General features: G+C 41.7%; 1 protein-coding gene across 2 annotated transcripts in view; it reads right to left on the bottom strand.

The window, feature by feature from the left end:
- Positions 1-11,196: 11,196 nt before the first annotated feature.
- TOX (thymocyte selection associated high mobility group box) overlaps positions 11,197-17,286 on the bottom strand; it is a 230,517-nt gene continuing 224,427 nt past the window's right edge. For both annotated transcript variants that reach the window (XM_064442662.1, XM_064442661.1), the window contains exons 8-9: positions 15,744-15,895; positions 11,197-13,465 (exon numbers count right to left, since the gene is read on the bottom strand). In XM_064442662.1, coding sequence (XP_064298732.1) covers positions 13,429-13,465; positions 15,744-15,895 — 189 coding nt within the window. In that variant the 3' untranslated portion in view covers positions 11,197-13,428. The remainder of the gene's footprint in view (positions 13,466-15,743; positions 15,896-17,286) is intronic.

Here is a 17,286-nt window from a genome sequence, read left to right as displayed (position 1 = left end):
CTGTGCAGCTGCTACTCTGGTTCATTCTATATTGGAAGAGACTAGTCTTCAGCTTTGGGCTAAGTCTTCATGGCCTGAGGATAGAAAAGGCCTGTGGTAGTGCCACCTATCGTAGGTAAGAGGATGAAAAGAAACCCATCATCAGGAGAGTATCACTCCGGGTTGTATGCTGTAATACTCCATTGTGAGCAACAATTAAGCCACTGGTTTCACCCCCAAAGTGAGCAACGGTCACTGCTCCCAAGTGATCATCTCAGATCACGCCATCCACACTTCTCCGGTGTCCAGATAACATGTTCCGTCCCCAAAGAGTATGAACTCTCCTGCTTTTATTGAAGTATCTATGGGTAATGACAGGATTATGACTTAGCAGCAAACCTTTTCACCTCCCAGTCAGCTCCAGCTCTGGCTCCTGTGATATGAGCCAGCACAGCAGGGTGCTGAAGTGCCATCCCTGCCCACCTCCCTCCATTTGCTCTTGCAGAATTGCTGTGTTCCTGGTTGGCACACAGCAGACTCTTCAGTGCTTTGGGACTGAGATATCACTATAGCTGTGAGTCACAAAATGAATCAAAACATGAATTAGAAATTACTTATGAGCCGCATAATTTATGTTGATCAGAGTTTTCAAATGTGCCCTTTTTCATATTATAAGATGAAGCATAGCTCGTGTGATGATAATTCACATGGCTGAATATAGTGCTACTGATAATAATACTCAGCAGTGGGAAACTGTCAAATGCTTAGCCTTACTGTTTATCTATTATATTCTCCCATTAGCTGTTCTATTTTATTCCATCTAGGGTTTGCTTTAGCTTGCACAATATGTTTGGCACAAGCTACATTAAAATAGTACTATTGCATTTGCAAAATGATTTTTACTGTCTCAGAGAGATAGCTCGCAAACTTAAAATTGAAATTAAAACTCCTTTCCCCTCATATCCACATACAACTCCAGAATCAACAGAGACCTGAGCATAACAACGAGCGAGAAAAATTTCAGTAGTCTTCCCTGCATGGCTTATGCACTGCTTATGGCTGATGCCTTGCTCGTGGTGCTGGCCAGTGCGTCTGCAGGGCCATTTGGTCCTGATGATTCCCCAGGTGAGGAACAGAAAAGCTGCAAGGGATGGATATGTCTCTTTAGTTACGCTGTAGCTGAAGGCACACACCCCAGGGAGCCACATTGGGCCTCCAGACCAAGCGGTTTAGTGTGGTCCAGCTTCCCCCAGATCAGGGCCAGCCTCCCCTCGGGCACGCTGGCTGCATCCGTGCTGCACAGCCCTCAGCCCAGGGTCCTGGGCGCTCCCACCGTAATCTGGAGCCACAACGCACAGATAAGTGTATGTGAAGGTTTTTCCCTCAAAACCCATGATGGAGGTTTTGTAGCCCCCTGGAGTGTACAGCAGGGAAGGGAGGCTGTGTGTGGGTGGGGAAGCAGGCTCCTTGGGTGTGATGGGCGTGCAGGGGTAGTGCTGGAGTAACGTGTAGGGCTGGTGCCATCTCATCTGTCCTCAGGGACAAAACTAAGCGGTTTCCACAGGGAAGTGGGCTTAGAACCACACACAGGCCTGGAGTGAAGAGGAACCCCACTCCAAGAGAGAGCCCAGGAGTGAGTTAACCACTTAAGCAACACAGATATCAGGGCCCAAGAGTGAACTGGCGAATTAAGTTATTTGGCAGTGTGGCTATACCCTTTAAATCCCAAAGATGTGCTGTAAGGGAATACAGTTTATTTACCTGTGGGGTTTTTTTACCACCAAACAGGCCATACTTACCCATATCCAGAAGTCATCTCAGGCTGTAATTTTTTAAATCCCCACGGGGACCTTCCTGCAGCAGTGTCCTCAGGAGGAAGGCAGTTTCTCTGCATGGCCCAAAGCAGGTGGAGCATTCACATGTCATATTGCAAACTGGATGCTTATTCCTTTGGGAGCACTTCCTTTGTGTGAGGCAAATTAAATCTGTGGCTTGTCTGAGGACAAGGGAAGAAGACTGTTTTGAGGACAAAGGGGAATTTCAACCCTCTCTTGAAACACAGCTTAATTGCTTTTAAGTGTTTGCTTCTGTGCCTTTACCTTTTTTATCTGTTTTCTCATTTGAAAAAAAGCATAGCATGGAATTAAGGCATTCATTCAACACCATTCCGTGCTTGGCTCCACTCATATATTTCTACAGGCTAAGTTAGTTCTCTACATTTTAATTCAGTTGTATTCAAAACAATGGCAAAAGTTTTACTGGAGGAACACCTTCTTAGGCTTCTTGACTTGCATGTGTCTCTCAGGAGGAAATTTTCTGATTCATTTTGGTAAAGGCATGAAAATCTTGAGATAAATTTCTTCTCCCAAACAAAACAAAAGGGACCATTTGGAAAGTAACCAATACAGGCAAACCAATTACAACAAATTATTCATACGATTAATTGTGTTTTGTTTTGTGTTTTTTTTTTTTTCTTTTCTTTTTGCAGATATGCACCATGAGTGTGATGTTTAAAGAGATGAACTAGCTGTTTCTTGATATGCAGGTTATTCATGAATGGTTCATTATCATTCAAGTCATAGCTCTTTTGAGGGCACACAGGTCATGGTTTGGGTCCATTTTCCCTGACTGGATGCGCATTATTCTTTTAGAATCTGTTTCCCTGGTACAAATATTCATTATGACAAAATCATAGTCATGATTATTTGCTGCTATGATGAGAGTTCCTCTCCTTAGAGCATGAGGGGGAAGGGAAGGTCTGCTCACCGAAAGCAACGTGCTGAAAAACTTCCTTGCAACTGGAAAGCAATTCTATAAAATCCCAGCCATGGAGATGTTTCTTACTCCATCTCAGATGTTATGCACATCATACACCGGTCAGGGGTTTTAGGTGTGACTGAAATAGTTGGCAATGGCTGATGACCCAGCTTCAGCTGACTTCAAACCACAGAGGGGAATTGAGATAAGAGCAGAAAAATGCTGGGGAGATTGATAAATGAAGAGGTAGCTCAGTACCTTTGCCTGCCCACCTGCTGCTATTTTGGTGTGTCGATGCAGTGTTGCTGGGTGTGGAAATCCCACAAAAGGCAATTATTGGACTCTTTACCAGCCTGTGTGAGGCATGTCCCATAGTGCAGGTGTTTGCTGGTCTCCTGGGTCTGGTCTCTGGGAGGGCAGCAAGCAGGGCCAAAGTACCTTGGTAGAACAGAGATGCTGAGGAAGGGATGGGCTCTGACCTAAATGGAAATAAAGTGCAACCTTTAGCTGCTGTTAAATGGAAAGCTCAGGATGTCATCAGTTACAAAAGGAGTTTACTAACGTCTCACCTGGGCAAATGGATCCACATCTCACGGTCCAGCAAGGAGCATCAGAAGGGACACTTTCCCACTTCTGGTATAAGAATCACTCCATGGTGGAGATCTCTCATCCAGCCCTTGGTGCCCATGGATGCAAACGCCTGTGCTCCAGCTGCAGCCCATGGCTGTAACTGATGTGCCAATATCTGTTTGGATTATTTTGGGAGGAAAAAAATAGACCAACCCTACAACACAACACTTCCATTTGCCATTTTCCTATCCAAAGTTTTCTCTTGGTGCAGGAGGTGCACCACAAAAATAACCCTTGGATCAGCAGTTATTTCTGACCCATGGATTATGTTTGCTTTTGTTTGATATCACAGGGCCTTGTGGCTATCTTGGCCTGGCTTAGATTTTCCTGGTGCTGTTCACTGAAATGTTTTATTTTCCACCATTGCCTGTAGGCACTGATGTGGATTAGCCTTGGCAGCACCACGCAAGGGGCTTACACACCCTGATGCTCACTAATTACAACCTCCTGAACATTCTAACAACTATAAAAATACAGTGATGTATATATGAAGTCACGGTCTGTCAGTGTATTGCCCCTGTGGTGTAAATTCTGCAAGCGATATACTCATGACTGGAAATCCCCTTATTCCATGAAGAGTTTTGTTCTTTGGAGTGGTTTCTATTTACATATGCACAGGTTCTCTGAATGTCCAATAGAATACAATACTGAACAAACCTGTGTCCAGTTTCTTTCCTTGCTTTTGACTCCTTTACCTTCTTTCTTCCCATAGCTACTTGCCAACATTTTTTTTGTCAGGGTAGCTGAAGTACTCAATCCAGGAAAACCCATATAAGGTTTATTTGTTTATTAGCTGTTAACAGCTAATGCATTTAACTTGCTAAATACCTGTCAGGGACTGAATATGAGTTCAACCACCTAACTTCTGGTGTGTGAATTGCAGAGTTACTGGTGATGGGGTGCAGTGCAGGGGAAGAGAGCAAATTTTGTCCTAAGTGAAATCCCTGAATTTTGCGCAGTGCAGCTGTAGGAGCGTCAGTCCATGCACTTCTTCAATCAGCTTCATCCTTCATCAACCCTTCATGGGAGGAATGACTTCCTTGGTTTTTAGGCTCTTCAAGTGCTGTAGAGAAGTAGGGGAAGGACAGAGGAGTTTTGTCCTACATAATATGCACCTTGGAGGTGCTGACTGCAGAGGGAAGCCAGTGTGATCAGGTTCCTAAAAATGTGCCTCCATCAGGAGCTAGAGTTAGGTCCTAGTGCTCTGCACGACTGATGGACTGGGTGCTGGACACCCCTGAGCACCTGGAGAGCTCTGCTGAAATGGGAGAAAATAGCAGATAGTGTCTGTTCTCGATCAACTGTGTTAACCATGTTAATGAAGAGATTCTGCCGTTTCCCATGTCCTGCTCCGCTTGGTTCCAAATGAGCTCTTTGAATGATAAAGACAGACCTCACAGAATTAAAATTAGTCATGTATGCCATCCTAACATCCCCTTAGTATGTTCATAGCAGAGTCACATTAATTTCATTGCTAGGGGGAATTCCCTACCTCCAGAAATGGGAGTGGATTTGCCTGTAATAGCAATTAGGGTTTCCAGTAGTGGACTGTCTCCAGTTTTCACACACTGAATGTATTCTCCAAAGTAATGATATCAAGACAAAAAAGGAAGATAAAGGGTCTGCATCATTATGTTTGACAGAACATATACACTCCTACAGAGATTGAAATAATCATAACTAAGCTCATGGAAAATTGCAAACATGTAAAGGTTGTATGAAAAGATGAAGAAATCAAATTTATGAAGTAATTTTAATGTACTTCTTGGGATGTAAATTCTTTTAGAGGACTCATCAACCACATTCTGGTATGAATCTTATTTGATTGTAAAAATTATGATGATTAAAATATTAGGCACTAGTGAAAACTCCTCTGATTCTGAAAAAAAAAAAATCCAAGCCTTGAGGCAAAAATGTTAAAAATAGACATTTTTTGTATGAAATCATTTGCACGAATGAAACTAATAGGTTTTTATCTAAACCATCTGGTGGAGGAAAAGCATTAAAATGTAAAGTCACGTATTGAAGCCCCAGAGACTTCTTTTGAGTGCTATACGTTAAAAATAAAAAAAAAAAAAAAGAAAACTCCATATCTTTTCCTTCATTTATCTGAGGCCTTGCTCCCCAGAGCCCAGCTTTAACCAGTCAGCTTTGCTTTGGCAACCAATATACTCCTGCTTGGCTTTGCATGAAGTTGCACTCCCAATAATGAAAACTAAATTCATTTCAGGAAAGCGATCAGTGGTTTAGGGTTTATGATTTGCTTGGGAGGTTTATTTTCCCTTAAATAAACCTCTACAGGAAACTCAGATACAAATGACGTTCACTTTTGCTTTTTCTGTACATGTGAAACCAGACCGTGAAACCACAGTTTAAAATAGCACAATTTACTGTAGTACATGAGGTGTGTAACAGGAAGTAACCAACAAAGACTTTAGCACTCCCTTTCCCAATTTGAGGCCAAATAACCATGATCTGCTGGGCTTTCTTTCTATACCATGTGTAGGGGATTTGGTGTGAAACAGAATCCCAGGCTAGCCTAGACTGAAAGGGATCTCTGGAGGTTTTTTGGTCTACCTTATCACCAAAGCCGGTGCAATTTAGATGTGCCTGTTCAGGGCTGTCCAGTCAGGTTTTGACTACTTCTAGGGACAGAGATTCCACAGCAACTTGTGTCTGCTGCCTCTTGTCCTTCTTGTGCGCTTCCAGAAAGATTTGGGCTCTGTCTTCTCTACAAAGGCCCACTAGACAGTTACAGACTGTGGTAAGAGCTCCCCTTGGATTCCTCTCCTTGAGACTAACCAGATCCAGCAGTCTCAGTGTCTCCACCTGTGCCCTGTCCTCCAGCCCCTGGCCAGTGGCCTCCACTGGATTCACTCCTGTATGTGAACGCCTTCCTTGTACTGGGGTCACTTTTGGAAAGGCTCCCACCTCTGGGCTCAGGTTCCTTCCCAGTCCAAAGGTGACAACAGTACAAGAAGACAGGACAGCCTGTCTCTGGCTTTTAATAAAATTGTTCTCAGAAAGTATTTCCTGAGAGTTTAGAAATACTCAGCCTTGAAAAATCTTTCACCCCATGTACTGCAGAAGCACGGCCTTCCTGCAAGGACCGCACTGTGCAACTGCCTCCAGCCTGTTTGCAGAGGGCAACTTCTGCAGGGGACTCAGTGGCAGCACAGTCCCGTTCAGCTGTCGTGATTCTCTCCTTGCGGGCCTGTGAGTCTCCTCGCTGTGCAGTTATATGTGCATGTATGGTGCTTTGTTAAATCTGATGCAGAAAGTCAGACACTGAAAGGGCTTTGCTGGGTTCTGTGGAGAAATTCTGCAGAGAGAGAGAAATAAAGATATTTGAGGGGTATGAACAGTACAGTCAAAATACCAGTCTCATGAGCTTTGAAATTTTAATCCAAAATTTAAGAAACACAAGACCAGAGATTACTTAGACATCTCACTCTTTTTATTTTAATCTTTTAAAAGTTAGTTTACAGTTAAGTTTGAAAGTAGCACTCAGATGTAGACATATGCCTTAAAAGTGGAAAACCACTAAAGACAAATAAAACCTGGAAACCTCCCCCTGTTTATTATTTGTAAAATCTCACCTGAGTTAAACTTGTCCTCTTGGATCTGAGCACTGCTTCACAGTTGTTGAGCTTTAGTTATGGCTAAAGCAGAAGGCTGTTTCTGAAAACTCTCAGATCTCAGCTACTCTTCCTCTAAATTACTCTGTATCCCTGGGCACATCACTTACCTTCTTTCATATTCATCTCTAACAAAACCATGTAACACACGCTTGTATGCCAGAGGAGTGGAGAGGCTTAGCTCATTATTTCAGAACTCTGAGCAGAAGTAGATATCAAAACATGAAGGCTTACTCTACTAATTAGGGCATCAGATAGCCTTATTTATTCAAGTGATGACATGCTTTTGAATGAACTTTGGAACTTCATGTTGCTATCTAAGCCGTGCTATATAGACAGCAGGAAAAATCTCTCTTGCGTTTTCAGTATTTAACAATATGCCTGCACTGATGGCATAAACACGGATCCAAGTGTTTCACTGCGAAGAAATCCAGTAATACAAAATCAGCTTGCAGGCTTTGTGTCTGTAGAGGGCTTACATTGCACAGTTGCTGTGCTAGCGTGGTAAGGTGAATAACCCCTCTGCCCCCCAGACCCCCACCCATATTGGAAAGGCTTTGGGCTTTTTTACTTCCACTGAAACAACTTGGCACTCTGGGAGCACCAAGGTCAGCATACATACTGTGCACAGATCTGGGAAGTTTTTAACTCTAGGTATCAAAGTGTGAGAAGCCAGAATATTCACTAGAAGTTTTCTTTTTTCTTTTTCTTTTTTTTTTTAATACTGGAGCCATGTAGATTGTAAGGCAAAACTTCTTAGAAAGCCGCAGCATCTGAAATGTGTGATTCCTGGAGCCTTCAGAGGCTTGTGTATTACAAAACATGTGCCTTGCCTGCTGTGAAACAGTGGTGCATGGAATATCACCCACTTATGTGTTTGACTTAGCTAAAGAAAATGTTTTACAAAGGTTTCCATCCTTGATCTAATATCATTTTTTCAAGTGATTATGCATCCATTGTGCTGCTTGGTAAAGTCAGAGTTAAAAGAAAAAGTACTTTGTTTCCAGTTTGAAATTTTCTGACCTAAACTTCTAGCCTCTGGACATCGCTATGAATCCTCTGGTTTCTGCCTGCTGTGTGTGCTGTCCCCATCCCCACTATTCAGCTGGCTGGTGGTCTGGAAAACGCTGATGTTCTAAGGGTTACTGGATTACAATTGTTCTCTGCAAACAAAATTCACATCTGTTCTGACAACTTATTTCAGCCTGATGCAACTTGAAAAGGTCGAGATTAATCCCAGAAAATCAGACTTCTATTGGAAAGGCCAAATCAACTTTAATTGTAACACATGGCTATTTGTATTGGCGTTTAGCTGCAGCCATTTATCCTTCTTTCCATTGGTATTATTTGTTTCTGAGCTAGCTACTAAAGCCCACAATGCAAGCTGAAATGTTTTAAGTAACGTAACAAAAAATAACAGTCGACATCTTTCCTTTTACAGGTTTCCATTGACCCAGGGTATTTTGTGTGCGTGGCTTTTATGACTTCTGTTTATCAGCAGTCTTGGGAAAAAAAATCATTGAAGAAAATGGCTCATTTTATAAAGATTAATGGTGTCTACTGAACTTTCACACACTCTCCTAGCCTGTTGGCTTTATCCATCAGAGCCTGGGGGAAGGAACCACTCGCTCTGGAGTTCTGCCTCCTACCAAACTTTGATCAGGGGCGCTAAGGGGTTTAAAACCCCTTCGCACTACGCAGTTGCAAGCTGTGGTTTTCTGTGTGGGTGAGGTGACTAACAGCAGCACCCTCCCCTCGGCACGGGGGACAGGTTGGTGTAGCACCTCTCTAACCACCCTGCCGGCTGCCGGTAGCTGCTATCAGCTCAGCCATCGAGCCGTCAACTGACATCTGAGCTCTCAGATCCCCTGAAAAGTGACAGGATGAGAGAGACTCATTTGGCAATACTTTGCTCTTGCTGTTTGGCCTGGAGAAAGATACTCAAAGTGGTAAGATTGTTTAGCAACAGCTGGCAAGCACCCGGGTGTGAGCCTGATTTTCAGACATGACAGGCACTTACAGGAATGTTGCCAGATACAGCTGTTTAAAAGCCTTAATAAACAGCAAGTCAATACTAATCTTTGCCAAATTAATCTTTTCCTTGACAGCCCATCAGAGCAATTATGCTCAGACTCGTTGTAAACACACAATTGTCAGAGGGTAAGGATCTTCTCTGCAGTATACTGTGGGTTTTTGTACACAGCTTGTTTTCCAAATAGGACAGTGTTCTTTTTCTTTTCCTTTTCCTCTCTTTCTTTTTTATTTTCTCTCCTATTTTATTTTCTAGCCAATTACATGTTTGCCAGCTTGGTATTAGCCTGAACGAAATTTCTTTGTAAAGTGTCTATCGCAGCAAGCCCTTAATAGAATGTGAAATGATGACAGTTGCAGGATCCATGCAGATGCACATTTGCTAGTGGGTTTCTCTAATTAGGCAGTAACTGTGACAGAGTCTGAAATGTTACAAGTCATTGTTCTCACTTGTCCTCTTGTCGGCGGAATAAGAACTACATTTGAGTTGTGATTTAATGTGCTGCTGGGTAATAATAAAATACATGACTCTGCAAAGGAAAGCAAATCCTGTCTGTGAGACCTGACACAAAGCACCTCGTGTTCTCCGAGGTGCTCAGCACCTCCTGCAGCACTGCCAGCACACTGCTATACTCACTAAATAATATTTTATTTAAATGCGAAAGGACTTGAAGACACCACATAAATAATTAATAGGGCAATGGTTGTATATCTATCTATGTATCTATGTATGTGTCAATCTTTCTATCAGTCTATCTAGCTATCATCTATCTACCTACCCCTGTACCTGTATCTACATCTGTATCTATACCTACATAGCAACGGGAGTGCTGGGCAGTAACTCCTGTATGGGTTACATACCACTCTTTAGCTACTTCTCACAGTCTGTGCAAAAAAAGGATATTTACCTACTCTGTTTCCCCAGAGCACTGAAAGACGTCTCTGTGGATCTGCCATGTTTACAGGATCAGGTAAGAAACAGTCAGATACAGTCTTGGAGATGGTAGTTCGGGTTGAGATGAAGTCTCAGAAGGTTGATGAAGGTGGTAAGAGCGTGTTTTACCTGCCAGTAATGAGCTCTTTTATTGTTGGGTTTCCTGTTTACAGAGGAGCCTCGCAGGGAATATTTGGCAGAGACATCACTGGAATCAGGAACTGGTATTTGGTGAAAGAGAGAGAAGTGGGCACAAATACTTTAGGTTTCATTGGGAATGGCTGGGGCCCTCCAAGAATACATTACTTACTGCCTGTGGATGAACGTGGAGTGAAAAAATCCTATAGCGGGTCCCTTCAAAGAGCTTCTTTGGGTCAGAGGCAGCAGCTGGACGGGATTTCTGCTCAAAACTCTTATGAGTTTGGTGACAGAGAGACTGGGAGTCACGTCGCCAGAGCAGGGCAGTCAGCATCAGTAAATTGGAGGAGCCTTTCCTTTCTAAAACCTCTGCTTACCTTGGTGCAAGCAAAGGGGATTTACATCTTCCTGAGTGCCTGCGTTGCTAATCTTGCATTTTGCCTACCGCTTTTAAAAAAATAATTTTAGAAAACATTAATTTCAATTAATGGAAGACATTATTTCCCTTGGTTTCTATCACTTTGACAGATGTCTTTATCATATTTGCTTGCTGTTACTGTGTTGCTTCAGTGTGTAGGTTGTTTCATTCCTGTGTGCTTTCTCATCATCGTCGTTATGACAGATGGTGACTTACAACCAGTGACTTGGGTATATGTGTTACTGCATTGCCTGAGCCACAGCGCTTCAGCGAAGGATGGGGCATATCTTCATGAACTCCAGTGGAGTTCCACCTGCTTACAAAAGACCTCAACCTTTCAGGCTCTGTCTATTGTCAATTTTTATCTGTCGGTACGCAGCTGAAAACAAATTGCAGATTGCCCTTGACCAGCAACCGTTGTTTTTTCCCAAGGTCAGCCATGAAGAACTGACATTTATGCATTGAAGTTGGAGCTTCCCTTTGGAACAAAGTGGCTTCACTATAACCCTGGCCACAGCTGCTGCTCCTCCAGCATAGCTGTCCCGTCCAAAGAGAGCCCAACACAAAACCACACTCAAACTACCAGACGGGTAAGGTGCTGCATGATAAACACACTGCCTTCCCTTCTTACAGACGAAGAGACACCAACTAGCCAGAGGTTCATACAGAATAAGTATTTTATTCATGATGTATTTTCTTTTTATTTACATTAAAGTTCTCTTGTATTTTGAACTCTGCTTGGATACCGAAATTAACAACTTCATGTGACTGCGCACCTGCTTTAAAAGAAATGGAGATAACACAGTTCTTTTCCGTAAAAGAAAAAGGAAAACTGCCTGTCAAAATCAAAGCTGATTTTTCTCATCCCTGGTAATGAACTTTTTGCTTTAGAATTAATATGAGTGGAAAATGTAGTTTACTATAATATAATAAATAGAAGACATTGGGTAATTAGTAGTGCTGGTATATTTCTAAAGTACTAAACAGACAAACAATAAACTGTGAATTTAATCACGAGTTCTCATACAGTTTCAAGACAGGAAAATTAGAGCTCTCAGCTACAGTCGTTTGAGTAATCACATCTGATCTGCATTATTTATTAGTTATTACATGCCAAGTGATTCCGATTGTACATTGCCTGAAATCATTCCAAAGCAAGCATACCGTTGTTTCTCTTTTGTTTTTAAAGAAAAATCAATGGCATTGCATAATGTGAGTTTTATCCAAGTTGCTTTCTTTATTTCACATAGGAAATACAAATCAGTGGTACTCTCCGTTAACTGGACAGGCATCTGGGATGAAATCCTCTAGAAATATATTTTCAGAGCTACCCCTGATCCAAAACACCGACAAAATACCTTCTTCTGGATTTTTTTCATCCCTTTCCCTGTGGCTGTTGAACCTACTTACCTTTCACTTCGGGGCGTATTTGTGATACGCTCTCTAAAACTCTGTAGGACCTTTTGAATGTATAATAAAATGGCTGAAGCATATTTGGTAATATTTCTGTTGGTAATATTTTTATTCCACTTGACTAATGAACCAGAACTGATGAGGTTTCAAGAAGCAGCATTATGCAGTTTTATTCAGTTAGTTTTGTTGGTTCAAGTCTTACTTTTGGGCAACTTCCTGCTACAATGCTTTAAAAAGGGAATTACTTAAAATACCTTTTTTTTTTTTTTCCTTAACAACCAAAGAAATACAGAAATAAGTATTGGTTACCTTCATTTTCTGCCAGTAAAGCAGGTTTGGTGTTACATATGTCACTGTAAAAACTAAATAAAGTATTCACATCAATTGTGAACAATTTGTGCCAGCAAAAGTTAAAGCGTCAAAGAAACCTCTTTAAAATGCTAACAAATTTACTTACAAACACCTATATTTATTATTTCATAAATAGGCGCAACAGGTTCCATAAAAAAGATTAAATACAGACACAGTATGAAGAAACAATAATACATAGCCATATGTAAAGGTTATAATTTAGCTGTCTCCAATCTGTTTCTGCATCTAATAAAATATCAGGTAAGCATTTGGCAGTTTTATACATAAAAGGACTTAAATGACATTTACTAACCAGTACACATAAAGTGATTTTCTTTAAAAAAAAGAAGCATTTTTTAGGCAGTACAAAATAAATGTGTTTGCTCTTTATCAACATTAGGTTTTTTTCCTAGTTTTTTTGTATTTATTTCATGAGACAAAGCCAATATTTTTAATTTATATCATTTGGGAATATTTAACTTTTTTTCTCCAAATACTTTGAAAATATAGAACTATTAATCAGTTGTTTAAAAATGAAGTAAAAATATGAATGTTTGCCAATTTAACCCTTATTGTGAAATCAATAAACTGGAATGAGCCAGTTTCAATTACAATTAGCTACAAAAACATTCACATTTTATACTCTAGGAGAGTGTAACATAGATGCTATTTACAAACTTGCTATGACTGCTACATCAAGCCATTTAAAAAGTCTTTAGTAGTTTCATATAAACACCCATTATGAAAAACCAATGGAAAATCCAGGACTTTTATCCGAGACATCTACAGTTGCTAAGGCAGTTACTATCGCAGCACTTCACAGCAAAAATCAACATAAAATCTGAATGGTCCAAGTTTCCTTCAGGGAAGAAGAAAAGCAATGTCCGTTAAAGGATCTCAGGGTAGGGGTGGAAAGGAGAAAGAAAGAGAAAAAATGGGGGCTAAAAAAAAAAAAAAAGAAAAAGAAAGAAGCAAGACTATTTTTCCCAGAGTGGGTGACCCACTAGCTCAAATAGTCCTAAGTGCTTAGCAACTTGTATTTCCTAATAAAATGCAGAACTGCCTTGACTGCATAAAGCAATCCATGATGAAAAGACTTCCCTGCGTTCCTCAGTGGAAAGGAGAGATGTTTCAGATTTTCAGGTAAGGTAGAGTGCTTTGTCCCTCTGCATGCCCCTGTTCAAAGAGAAAGAGAACAAATGTGATTTTTTTTTAAAAAAATTTGTCAAATTTTTAGTCCTATTCTTCAAAAAGAAAAAACCCCACAACTGTACTGCATGTCATTAATTCCAAGCCTATCACTGAAGTATGGCTGCATTACCATGGTAATAATAAGAAAAATCCTAGTGGCATAGTGGCATGTAGCGACCTGGAGACCACATCTGGGTCTAAACTACACAGGTCTGGGACATGGGTTTAAGCCTTGGCTTGGGATCACCTGCAGTAGTGAGGTGGTAGCACTGACTATCCCTCTCTCGCAAATTGCATAGGTACAGCTGAGGGTTTAGCACAGGTCTCAGAACAATGCTCCATAATCACCCTATATGATGCAGCCATTTTCCTTATCAGGCAGGAGAGCTTAGTTACATGAGCATAGGTGCCAGCCACTGATATCTCTGGCCTGTTTTATTTACTAGCACAGACATAGCCAAAACAAGTTGGGTTGGCAGGTTCAGATAAGTATGTGCAAGGGAACACCAGAAGCTTCTGGCAGAGCCAGCTAGACTAACTCTCTGCTGGAGACCAGGCTCTACTGGAGACCTTCTACCAATGCACTGTGTCTAGCACACTTTTACATTCAGTTCTTGCTGGGGTTCAGCTTCAACTGAAGCATATCACTTCAGAGCAAAAAGGAGTCATTTACCAGTTTCTAATTTGGAACAGTCTGTAGACGTCAGAAAAAAATATATAATTTAAAGCAGTGATGGGGCTTGGTTCACACTGCAGAGATTTTCTGGGAGAGAGGCTTAACTCTCAGTCTTCTGCTTCCTTGCCAAAACCCAGGCACCGGTTCTGTTCTTCCACAGCTTTACAGCTTACTTGGTTTGGAGTCTGGGAGCAGCACAGAGCGAGCTATGATGCACTAGCAATTTATGCCAATGCTATAGCAGAGAGAGGTTAAATCCATGCACACAGATTCACAAAGGCGTAGCTACACAGGGCGTATACAGGTCTGCTCAGAGAAAGCTTCTGCTGATGGAAAGTTATGCCCAGTGGGCACCTAGAGGGCACTGCTGGCAATGATCGCACATTGCTCTTTCCAGAAGAGACCAGGAGTCAAAGCCACAGGTGGCTATGGCCTGTTTGACAGAGGAGAGTCTATTCAGAGCTCAGTTTAAGTGGGTATAAAAGTCTGTGGGCTGGGTAGGCTCCTACAAGGGCCTGCAGCACAGAACAAGACATTATGGTGGCACAGCACAGGAGCGAGGCTGTTCTGCTGAACACATGGGCAAGTCATGGGGCAGCAGTGATAGGTATTGGGGAAAGTGATGCTGCTGTGTCTGCCCCAGTGTCAGCAGGTTCTAGTCAAGGTGTTATTCTGAACTAGTAACCAAAAAAAACATTTTTCCTCAGTTCTAGTTCAAGTTCCAGAAATACTTTAAAACAATAATGCAAGTGAAATTCTCAGTTTGAGTAAATGTAATGGGTGAAACTGGTCCTTAGTTCTGTTCGTTCATCTGGGCTGGATTTGACACTTTGATAGCAACCAAGAGCTTTATCTGCCTTTGCCTTGGGGATTCGTGCCAAGGTCAAGGGGAGGTCAGGCTGGTGGGCATGTTCACAAGGCATAACAGCTATCATTTAAAATTCAAAAGATGCCTTCTGTTCAGAGTCTTAAACGTTTCCAGGTGGTTCCTCGGACAGTAACATGGTGCCACAAAAACCACGTTGCAGAGGAGTCAAGGGTTTGAAGGGGCTACTAACCTTATGGTAGGGGCACAGAGCTCCTACAGGTATGGTGTTTTGTTTCTGGTTACAGTCATGTAATCTTCATGCCATTCCCGGCCACTTATCTGGTATCCCATGCATCACCCCTGCATCTCACTGATGAGGGTTTTCCTGAGCCAAACTAGGTGTTTTCACTGGCAGCAAGCTCTCCTCAGCAATGGAGCACTTGGAGAAAATAGTTCTTGCCATTTGCCTCTCAAGTAAGAGGGAGTGATCTTTCCTACACCTTCTCCCTAAGATCTCAGTTCTGATTTTCCAAAGAACGGAAGTTCTCTAAGACCAAAGTGTACCTGCTGTGATGAGGTGACAACAATGTCTAATAAATGTACGTATTGAAAACTTGTTTTCCCACAACAGTTTAACTGCTGAATAAATACAGTGCCATCACAGATGCACTTCTGAAATACCGTAGGGAAACGGGCGATAGAGCCGTTTCCAGATTCTCTGTCAGATACTTGTGTCATGAATGTTGCTCAACACAAGGTGGCATTCACTGGCTGCTTACCCATTACTGCAGTAGTCATTATTCCAGTCCACAGTCTGTGCTGGAGGATTTCTGCACCCTGAACGAACATACTCCATTGCTTGGGTAACAACTTGTGCAGCTGTTGATGTCGGATTGATGATATTCTGATAATCAGGCTGAAGAGTAAATCCCTAGAGGAGAAAGCAAGTACATTACAATGTATGGAAACGAAGCAACAGGTTGGATGTATTAAAAAACCCAAATAGTGTGTACTGTGAAATGGTAGAATACTTCTTTTCCAAGTGTACTTTAGGTTATCAAACTTAAAATAGAAAAAAAATGTGTAGGTGCTTTCTAAGTTTTAAAATCTTTCTTTTCTTTGAGAAATAAAACACTGCCGAATTGTTAGCTATTACACAGTCACAGGATGGAACTAAAAGGGACAGAGGAGAAACAATTCAAAACCAAGAGAACAACTCAATCAGCACTGGGGCAAAAAGGTCTGTTTGCTCCTTAGAGCTTCCATTTAGATTAAACGTAAGGACACACACAAGTCGTTAATTCCCAGAATATGCAACAGAATCTTTTTGAAGGATGCAGGCAGCAGGTGGCTGACTGTTTTATTAGACTACACCTATTCACACATTGTTCTCAAAACCCTTTTTCTTCATTCAGTCACAAAGGGACCATCTGCTGCTTCTTTTATTTGTACTTCTCTCTCAACTAAACAGAAATTCAACCAAAGCTTTTTAACAGTTGTTGGACTAATGTAGTGAAAGCAGCACAGAATAGCTTGCTTTTTGAAACCACCAAGACGAGAAAAAAAAGTGGAAGTTACAAAGAGACATCTAACCTGCTCCCTGAAATATCTGCCATATGAAAAGTCATAATAATTTTTAGCTCCTTTGATATATGAGGATGTTTAAATGCTGTGTTTCAAAACCAGAAGAACAATTGAAATCTCAAGGCTAGTGTTACCTGGTTCACCCTGTATAAATGTACATTGTGTTCCTGTAAAGTCAGAAGAACTACATTGGCTAAAAGTATGGGAATGCTGTACAAAAGCAACTGAAGTCTGCTGAAAAAAACCCAGACCAAACTCCTTCCCGGGGCAAGGACATACAATTTCTACTCAAGTTAACTGGATGTGTATCTGCTAAACCAGGCACCGAACTTGAACTAAGATACCCAGTTTGAAAATCCACTCCTTCTGGCCAAAGTCCACATAGAGATTAGATAGGATTAAAGCTCATAGCTTTTAGTTTTAAATTCTAGTGGATTATGTGTGATTGCTTCATACACACAGCCTTCATTAAGACAGGAATTTTGAGACGAGCTGTTTTTTCCCTGCAGGTTTAACAACACAGCCCCACTACCTTTCATCAAGACAAATGAGCATTTGCAGTTTCCGCCTGAGCCCCTCCATCCCTGGAAAAGAGGTTCCTTCAAATATAACATGCCCCTTCCTCCTTCACGTCCCTCTTTCTTGCTGCATTATACTCTAGCTCCTCTGCAGAGGTCCCACAGGTGTTCTGCCCTGCCGTGCCTCTCGCGTACACCGTCACCTCACTCTGCTCATCCT

Source organism: Phalacrocorax carbo, chromosome 2 (assembly GCF_963921805.1).
Source record: "Phalacrocorax carbo chromosome 2, bPhaCar2.1, whole genome shotgun sequence".
Classification (NCBI taxonomy): domain Eukaryota; kingdom Metazoa; phylum Chordata; class Aves; order Suliformes; family Phalacrocoracidae; genus Phalacrocorax; species Phalacrocorax carbo.
The sequence above is the reverse complement of the archived record's forward strand: the minus strand, read 5'-3'. Positions and strand labels throughout refer to the sequence as shown.